This window comes from Poecilia mexicana, unplaced genomic scaffold, assembly GCF_051168715.1.
Source record: "Poecilia mexicana isolate PSO_F unplaced genomic scaffold, ASM5116871v1 scaffold_12, whole genome shotgun sequence".
NCBI lineage: Eukaryota > Metazoa > Chordata > Actinopteri > Cyprinodontiformes > Poeciliidae > Poecilia > Poecilia mexicana.
Window position 1 is genome coordinate 4,951,735 of NW_028263381.1, and position 10,314 is coordinate 4,962,048.

The 10,314-nt window shown below is 43.5% G+C and overlaps 1 protein-coding gene across 2 annotated transcripts in view; it reads left to right on the forward strand.

Moving 5' to 3' along the window:
• The window catches only part of LOC106917046 (zinc finger protein 703-like), an 80,756-nt gene extending 77,210 nt beyond the window's left edge, over positions 1–3,546 (forward strand). For both annotated transcript variants that reach the window (XM_088010795.1, XM_088010794.1), the window contains one exon: positions 717–3,546. In XM_088010795.1, the coding sequence (XP_087866921.1) occupies positions 717–2,246 (1,530 nt within the window). In that variant the 3' untranslated portion in view covers positions 2,247–3,546. The remainder of the gene's footprint in view (positions 1–716) is intronic.
• Positions 3,547–10,314: the final 6,768 nt, after the last annotated feature.

Genomic DNA, 10,314 nt, shown 5'->3' on the forward strand with positions numbered 1-10,314 from the left:
AACGTCGTCTTATCTGCATAAACATTCCACATATTAAAGCACTTCCTAGTGATGTTGACTTGTACATATTTTGGGAAATTATACAAATTCTGCATTTGCAATAATTTCATTCATCAAAACAAGGGGGAAAAAAAGAGGGGCTCTAAAATCTCAAGGCCCAGTTTGGACCAGAATGCAGCTTTACTCCGTCAGCAGAGAAGTCTGCAAATGCCAGGTGATGTTTGAATTAAAAGCTGAAGAGCAAATGTCTAATGCACAGAAATGTGTTGTTCAGAGTTTTAAAATATCCTTTGACATCTAGGAAACTACATCTGTCGTTTCTCTATTATTTGGAAATTTCTTTAAAGACCAGTATGTCATTATGTGATAGCTACAGCCATATTTGTAAGCACAGAGAAACTCTGGAGGGTTAAAAACATTTTCTGTTTTTAACCCTCCATTGGTCTTAAGAGACGGCTTTTCACCCTTTACACAGTCCTACAGGGTCGCACTGACTCCGTGTGCGCTTTTATGAGGTTCTTTTTTTGTGTGTGGTTTTGGAAACTGACGGTCTGACAGGACAACCCCCCCCCCCCCCTTTTCCTTGCCGGCTACCCGTGACATCTGCTGCGCTCCTCCTGAGCTGCTGGAGGGTTAAGGGATTTAAACCACAATATTTTATATGAAACTAAAGTTCTCCTACTCATAATAACCCAAATCTCATGCTTTTTTTGTAGCTGGATGCCAAGAAGAGTCCACTGGCCCTGCTGGCTCAGACCTGCTCTCAGATTGGTAAACCGGACCCTCCTTCTTCCTCTAAGCTCGGCTCCTCCTGCAGCCCGGGGGACAAAGAATCCAGCAGTCGGTCGTCGTCCTCCAGCCTGAAGCTGGGGGAGCACCGCCCTTCTCTGGAGGACAAATCTAGCTTTAAACCCTACAACAAAAGCAACATAGACTGTCGCAGGGATGGTGTTACCAGCAGCTCCAGCGGTGACAAAGTTGGATTCAGGGTGCCGAGCAGCAGCAGCTCAACCACTAATGGGAATTCAACCAGCTCCCAGCAGTCCTACCCATCCCACGCTTCTTCGCCTGGCTCCAGAGGCACCAGCACCCCCCCAGGACAGGCTCAGCAGCATCAGCATCACAAACAGAGCCAGTCTCCCGGTGGACAGCCCGCCTCGCAGTCCCAAACTCTTAGCTCTGAACCCGGACGCGAGCAGAGCAGCCCCACCAGCACTTCCACTAGTAATAACCACAGCAATCCAAAAAAAGACGCTGACGTGAGCAAGGCGAGCGCAAACAGCCCGCACCACGCGAACTCCAGCCACGTCCGGGCGAGCACAAACTGCAGCAACAGCAGCTCTGATGGCGGTTCCAACCAGGACGTTGGCGGTAGAGCTGAGGCTGCCCAGCCTAGCCTCGGCCCTGAACACATCACGCCCATCTCCCCTTACAAAAACAGCCAGCCACTCTTCCCCTTACCCTCTTCCAATATGGCCTATCATGGATCTGTCATGGGGGGTTACGCGGGCTACCCATCCCAGTTCCTCCCAGGGTTGGACCCGTCCAAATCGAGCCTGAGCATGGGAGGAAAACACACGAGCTCCAGCCCTCTAACAGGCGCCTCCCCGCCGTCCTTCATGCAGGGCCTTTGCAGGGACCCTTACTGTCTAAGCTATCCTGGTGTGTCTCATCTCGGCAGTAGCAACTGCAACTCCTGCATCCACGACCCTTCCTCCACCCTAAAGTCGAGCTTTCCCATGGTGTACCCCTCCCACCCGCTTCACTCCCTCCACCAAAGCTCCTTGACGTCCAGCGTGTCCCCCTCCCTGTCTCATCCCCTTTACACATACGGCTTTATGCTACCGAACGACCCCCTTCCCCACGCCTGCAACTGGGTGTCCGCTGGAGGGCCTTGCGACAAGCGTTTCGCCACCTCAGATGAACTTCTGGCTCACCTTCGCACCCACACAGCTTTGCCTGTGGGGATGGACAGTAAGCTGCTCTCCGTTTCCTCGTCTGGACCCGCATCCTGCCACTTGCACCTCCCACACCAGAGCAGCCCGGGCTCCCTCCCAAGCTCTCTGTCACTCAGGGCTCCCCCGAGTCTGGGCTTAGCTCGCTATCACCCCTACAGTAAGGTCCATCTCCCCTCTGGGCCTTCCTCCATCTCCCTGCACTCTCTGCCCACCACTGGCCCTTACTATCCCCACTACACTCTCTACAGTCAAAGACTTGGATCTGCGTCAGCTCTTGGATACCAATAGAACACAATGTACTTATGTGTTTCTCAGAGTAGTTTGACATTTTGGGGATTAATCATGTTTTGCTTTCTTGCAGAGAGCTTGGGTGAGAAGCTTAAAATGGCTCCCATGCACCTCTTAAATGTGAACCTATGGGCAATTAGCTTAGCTTAGCACAGCACCTGGAAAAGTTGTTACACTAGCTGTCCTGGCCTCAGCTGCTCTCTGAATCTCACGTGAAATGTTGTCCAAAAGGAATAATTCAGCTGAAGCAGTAATTTTTAGTTTTCAAACAACTTTGGGAAGGAGTTCTGAACCAACTGATGGAAACTTTAGATAATGTTTCTAATTTGACTTGTAAAATTGCTCATTTCTGCTTATTTTGCCCATTTTTTTTCCAGATTAAAAAAACATATTTGAACATATTCAGCAGAGCTGAGCTGTTTACATAGTCAAGCTAGCTGTTTGCCTCTTTCTGAGCTAAGCTAACTGGTTGCAGCTTTGTAGCTAGCTGGTCGGGAAAACGACACCTTGCTCTGCCAGAAAGTCAATAACTACATTCCCAGAAATATTTTACTTTAAGATAAATTGTGACAACTTGCTGCTTCTTCTGAATTCAGAAATGACTTGGAGACACTTTTCTCTGTTCTTAAAAGCATCTCTGCTGTCGGTTTGAACTTTTATCCACGAGATTTTTAATAAGATTTCTCTTTCCAAATTCAAAGGGCATGCAGACCTTCTGTTTTTGCACATTGCAAGAGACTTGACTGCCCTGAAGTGATCTACCGCTCTGTGCTATTCTGGAAATTGATGGTTGTGCATAAAAGCTTTCAGCAAACGGTGATGATTTAGGAAAGAAAAAAGCTAGTGTGTGAGGGATGGCTGCTGGCTGCGGCCACTGGCTTCAGTTGCCTTCTCCCTGCAGGAGACGCATGAAAGCCTGAAACGGTGTACACATTTAACCGGCCCAATGTTTTGCTTTGATTCCTCATGCTTCTTCCCGCTGATGATGTTTATTTATTTCCTACAGGATACCTGGCTTTAATACTTTCTATATATTCTCCTTTTACAGTAATGTGAGCGGACATGTTGGAAAGGTGTTAAAACTGTGTCTTAACACTTTCGTATTGAATGAATGTTAAAATCACATCTTGTTCTCAGCTTTTTGATTGTTTTTTATTATTATTATTTCCTCAACAAAATGAATAAAACTGAGATGTGATATTTTTTTGTAATATTGAAACACCCCGTGGTGGGGCCTCGAGGGTGATGCGGTGAAATGGGAGCTCATATTTTGGTAAATAAATAACACTGAAGACGTGTATTCTGTTTTCATTTCTGGTTTGAATCGGTTGAACTGGCAGGCTAGATCAGGGTTTTTGAATTAAATTTCTTGCAAGTTTATAAGGAGATTTTAGCATCCTCAACTAGCTTAGCTCTAGGTTACTTGGAACTGGACATTAGTCCTAAAGAGGCCAAGACTAAAACGTGTTTCTACCTTCTTAAAACACCTCAGATCTCAGAAACAGTGCAATTCCTTGAGTAAATGCAATTTTATGAATCTTTAATATTGCCTGGATATTTTCATTTGCAGGTTCCTTATGCAAAAACCGGTTATGGTTTACACAGGAAATTAAGATTGGAGGGGGTGCACCACCAATTATCACCCTGCGTGAAACATGTACTGACAAGGAACAATCTAAGGTTTGTTTGTTGGTTTTTTTAACTCAGTGACTACCTGATTACCTACCTGCTTCAGATTTTAGTGGTTAAGTTTATGGATAGTTTATTTGACTGACTGTATTGTGACTTCAGTATGTTTGACGTAGGATAACCATTGGTGACGCACTCCCTCCAGTCTTAAGTTCCTGTCTAAATAAACACTTTTTATCCAAAGTAAACGTGAAAACTGATCAAAGTCTAGTTTGGGGGGATTTGAGTAGAAGTCCGCTTCAGTCCAGACCCTCTTGCTCTGGATTTATGCGAAATAAAGACGCCTAGAGGAAAAGATTGCCGGTTTGAATATTTTCATTCTTCCGTCATTAGATCAAGGTGATTACCTCTGATTTATTACTGCTGTGAAAGCACCGAAACACACACGCGCACACATGCACACAGACACACACAGAGCTTGATTTGCAACCCCAGCCAATCCACGTAACGTCAGGAAACGTACATAAACCTGTTGAAAAATATTTATGCCTACAGTTTAAATGCTTTTAAAAGAAAAGCGCTCTAGATGACTCCTGGGAAGACGTAAATCTTTATGAGCCAAGCTGTCACTGAGATCCGGATGTGTTCGAGCTGCTATTTTTACCATGAAAGATCCCAAATGATGGATGGCTTTTGAGAGTGCTTGACTGACAGCAGTGAGTGCACCTTGGTGTCACCTTGAAGCGAACACATCCAGATGTAACGCTCTCAGATCAGGTGTGACAGGCAGACCCACGAGGTCCCGATAAGGATCAGAACCACCTCCTGTAGGTGTTCACGGCAAAGTCCTGACAGACGGACGCTAAAGTTGCCACGTCTGGCCTTGTGATTGGCACCGGTGATATAACAATTTCCTCGCAACGTGACACCCTCGGTGAAGTATAGATGAGCCTCGCTGGTCACTCGCGACTCTGACAAGACAGACACGGAGGTCAAAGACAGCCCGTCTCCGCCGTAACAAGAGAGCCCGCTTCGGTTACCGTGGTCTGAGACGAGGCTGTCGGCTGTCTGGGTTCAACCCAGGGCCAACAGAACTTCTGGGCTCATACCGAAGGTTTCACATTGCATCCTGAACCTGATTGCACTTAGTTTGACAAGTGTTACGGATGAGCCGGTAGCTGCCAACACCACGTTCCTCATCTCTGTCTCTGTCAAACTTGAAATTTTGACAAGAGTTGAAATGTTTTTTTTTTCCTCTGACTTTTCAACTCTTCAGATGCATTGTGTCTCTGTATTTACTGTTGCAACAAAAGTAGAGCTGGACAGTGATGCCACCTGTTGGTGACTGCCGATACATGCTCACTGTAGGTCGAATCCGAAACAACAACCCCTTGTTGTTTGACATCATCTCTTTCACACACAGGTTTGTAATCAACTATAAGAAACCAAATATTTAGTTTGTTTCTGCTGGATGAGAGCTGGAAACAGTGGTGTGAGTGAAGGTTGGCAATATGGAGTTGGGGTCCTAATAATCTTTACATTTTATTTTGTAATTTTGACACTAGTGACAAAGAAGTTTGAATTTAGTTATTTCATAAAGACGACAGTGTATATTAATCAACATAAATACTTCATGTAAACATACCAGATTTAGCCAAAGAGGCAAAATTTCATCTGTCTCCTAACAAGTGGATGGAAGGGATTAAAAAGTATAAAGTTAATATGCATAACATACATGAACTATAAAATATAAAATTTACATCCTCAAATAATTTGAAAGATTGTGCATTTATTTTTAACTAAGGAAAGTATTTGTTTTGTATTTATTTATGGGTATCGGTGTAAACAAGGGTAAACACAAATGCACACCACAGTTTTATTTTTAGTTTTTTACTTGTGAAAAAACAAACAAACAAAAAAAACCCATGTACTCAATTTTTTTTTTCCACTTTACAAATGTGAATGGCTACGGCAAAACCAGGAACAATTTTCCCCTGAGGGCGTTTTGAGTTATTTACGGATGCTGAAAGTAAGCTTTCCATTGATGTCAAACATGTGGTTTGTATTTAATAGAACATTGTGTTGTTCCGTCATAAAAAAAATCCCAATAAAATACATGTATTTGTGGCTTTAAAGCTGTAATGTGTAACTTTTATTAAAAAAAAAAATTACATATTTGCTTAAACTGTCACCGTGTTGTGATAGTTTTGTATGAAACAGATAACCGAGCTCTTCTGCCTTCTCCTAGTGCTAACTAGAAACAACCAATCAGAGGTAGGAGGCGGATCTTAGTGCTGTCAATCATGCTTGTGTATGTGCCATGTACTTCTCCCCATAGAAGGGGGAGAGCCTGTCGTGAATGTAGTGACAGTTTTAATAAACACATTAAAAATATATATATTTTCTATTATAAAAGTTACACACTGCAGCTAAAGTGACAAATACCAAAAAGTTCAAGGAGTATATAGTCTTCACAAATTTTACATCCATCCATGTAATAATCGCCAGTCAGCTCTGAGTACTCGGCTTGTTCCTGCTGAAGAGAAGCATTGCCACAGCCTGATTCTGCCACCACCATGTTTCAACATTAATTAATGTGTTACGGCTCCAGTGTTAACGGTAACTCCAAAACGGTTAATGCCCTCATGTTATCGTTTAACACCAGTGCAGTATCTAGTGTTAAAACATAGGATTCTATTTACTATTAACACGTTGCCTCTCTCTCTCTACTCACACCTGCAGTCAGTTAGCCAATCAGCCCAGGTCCATTGTTCCACATTCACTCTCTCAGTACTTAAACACTTCTGTTCCTCTCACTCCTTGCTGGTTTCTTCACATCCATTCCTTGTGGTCATTTTTGGATTCCTGTGTCGCTCAACTCTGGCTCCCTGTGTTCCTCCATGGTTTTCGGTTGTAAGTTTTTGTTCTTTATTTGTTCATTAAATGCCACGAAATCTGCTCAGTGCCTCCGTCTGCTGCATTTGTGTCCAGCGACAAACTACATGTCATGATGCAGGGCACCCAAGCTGTTTTTAAAAAGAATATTTAAAAAAAATATTTGTGTATATCGTACCACCACCACTTTCCTCTGTTTGACCCAAAATGTTTTGCTCAGAGGCAAAACCAGCTGTGTAATAAGGGAGGAGATGGAGGTTTGAAGCCCGGTGGTATTATCCGCCTCCCGCCTGCTTGGTCTGAGTGAGTTCTCGGTACAGCCTGACAGCCCAGATGATTAACGATGACAGGACTGGCGAAGCTGCTCCTTCATTTCACGACTAGCCCTTAACCTCTCAATTAGCTCGAACCCGTGCAAATGGAAAAAACAAAAAGTCCATCCAGAGGGTAATGGTTCGATATTTTCCCCCCTCTTCCCACTTTCGCTCTTTAGAGATGATCAAAAATCATTAGGCGTGCTCCGAGATCACAAACAGCTGCCCCGATGTTTTCTGTGACACATGCCTCTGAGTTATACGGCCTGCGAAACCCGCTTCCCAGAAACGGACTCCTCCGCTTTCATTTTGTCCTCTCCCCAACTTTATCACTTCATCCATCATCCCCGGCTATGAGTGCTTTTTCAAGTGGTCCAAAAATAAAGCGGACGCAGATGTCAAGCCACGCTACGCCGATGTTTCTAAACCGCCAGAAACCCTTCACTTACGCCCACATAGAAAAGTTGAAAACGCGTCCCCACAAAGCCGCCGTTGAACTCGGCTCATCCTGCTATTGTTCAGGTAATAAAACCTGCCCATGGGTAAATCAGCAAAAGTTTTGAGCAGGTATCTTTATTCCCTTCCTTCAAAAAATAAAATACAACCAATCTACCAATGCATTAAAAGAAAGTAAAAAAAAAAAAGAGAGAGATTTCAGCAGCATACACAAAGGCAAATGTAATTATGGTTTCTCTTCTAATGCGCAGCTGGTTTTGATCTGGTTGCGCTCTGAAGCTCCAGTTGTCAGCTCTCATGCATCACAGAGCCGGAGCTTAACGGAGAAACGTGCTTTGGCAGTGACCAGCGGAGGCCTGGAGGCCAGCGGCGGCCGCCGGTGGGTTAGCCACATTCAGAGGGGGGCTGGGGAGGGTGACACCATCCTCTGTTTTCCGCATCTGGATCCCCGCGAGACCACATCCAGTCATCCCTTATGGGTTTTTTTCCTCCTCCGCGAGCGCCAAGACAGAAAAACTCTCCGAAATACACGCGCCCGCGCACGTGGACGGACTGAGGGAGTAATGAAAGACAGAGTGGGGGAGGGGGCAGCCCCACGGTGGCCGGGGAGAGGAAAGCTCGCATGGAAATGAGCAGGCATGATTACTCAAATACAGTCATTAAGGAGGAAATGTTGTTTTTCAAGCTGTCAGGATGATTAATGAGGGAGAGCAAATGCGCTCAAACGCTGTTGTTTAGTCTAACCAGCAGACCTGATCTCTGACGGTAACTTACAACAGACAGGATGTGTGGATGCATTTAGCGGCGCGCTAAAGCTGCACAAGTCCAAAGATCCAACACACCGGATAAAAGATGCTCTCGAAGGTGATGCAGATTAATGAGTTAATGTCGATCGACTAACCTTTGGTTGATAAGCGTCCATTTTCTAAGAACCCAGTGTTTTCTCTTGTATGAAGAGGTTTGACCATCTATCCATAACACAAAGGCTACAATTTACATAATATGCTGGATTTAAAAAAAAAAAACTTAAGGAACTTTTTGACTGTTTATATGTCAAAACAGAACCGCATAAAGTGTATTTTGCATCCCACTCCGGACTCTGTTTGGACTGTTTCTCTTTCTCCGCCATCTTTATTCCTGTATATCGACTGCTTAAGGATGACCAGCAGCGCTCTCTACTGGATGGTGGCCAGACTACAACAATAAAAGGTTAAAGCGGAGGTTAGAACCAATTTGAATCTAATAAACCATTAATTGACAATTAATTGTAAGTCAACTGAATGAAGAGGTGTGTGTATAAGTAGCTGCTAACTGATTATTTTTTACCCTGGACGTCTTAACTATGAAGGTCAACTATATACACAGTCATTCATGTTATTTAGATTGGTACTCTTGGTAAATAGAAAACCTTAACTTTAATGTTTTTTATACACAGTGGTGGCCAGAAAAACTTACCTTTGTATTCCGCCAATAAATTGGCCCTTATTTTCTTAATTATGAGTCGATACGTGCAGAGCTGCTAGATTTGCCAATGAATGTGTCGCTAGAGGTTTTGTGAAAAACTATTACAAGAAAATTGTAATTGAAAATTGAGAAATTGAATGGAATTGTATTTCCCCATGGAATAAACAAACTTAATTTATTTTCCCGTTTTGTCAGTGGGAGATCATGTTACTCAAATAAAAGGGGAATTTACTTAAAGGCTTTATTGTTATCCTTACCAAGGATTCAAAAGTTGATATGTAGTTGACTTGGGGAAGCAAGAACCCAACACTCAGAAACAACCTGTGGTTTTCTGAACTGAAAACTGACTTTTTAAATATAAATATATATAAAAAAATCAGCCAGCTTTATGACAGATTGGATGCTGTGTAAAGAAAAGTGAAACATAGACTTGGACTAGGCCCCGGCAACACACAATTTAAAACTAATACATCCATCCAAATGTGATTACTGGTGAAAAATGCTTTTCAAATATGTCAAATCCTGATGAAAAACAATCTCGAGACGTCTTCCTCTGGTTTCTCTCATCTGCAACGCATCCATTCAGAGTGCATGTTATGCTGCAGTAGATCACCTGGTCTGTGGTTTAAGTGTCTGTGAATTCTAAAAAGAAAAAGAAAAAGAAATTGGCCCTCTCTGTGTGTTTTTCAGCCTGCCTAGTGCCAAAGGCCTCAGAATCTCCAGATGTTCCCTAAATCATGCTGGAAGGCAGATAAGAAATCCGCTTTCAACAGATGTCTTGTGCCTGGACTCGATGATTTATTAGCTATGAATGATGAGACAGTGCTCCAGTGTCTTGCAGGCCGACTGGCTTTTATCATTATGCAGGCAGCTGTGAATCTGGGTGACATCACGTCAGCGGACGGGCGCGAGAATGAGACGGCAACTCCGCTTTTCACATTTTTAAGTCTTTGCAAATGCAACGGATCCGAGGTGAACGGGCCTCTCTCTTTTTTTTTGTTTGGCTGAAGTGTGACGCAGAATGAGGGGAATGTGGAGCCGGAGCGGCAGAAGAGTTGCGTCGCAGCTGTTGTTTTCAGCTAAGACGCTAAAAATGATCGTTTTGACAAAATCATCTTGACTCGAGGTCGAGGGAGTTTTCATGTCAATAAATGGGTTAAGTTGAAAAGTACAGCCCTCAGTAGAGAGGACTTTAAGTCAGCAAGCAACTTTATTTAGACTTAACATATAAAAACCCAATAAATAATGAAATTTACTGCAAAAATACTAATAGCAGAGCCAAAGAAATGTAATATTTGAACATAATTGAT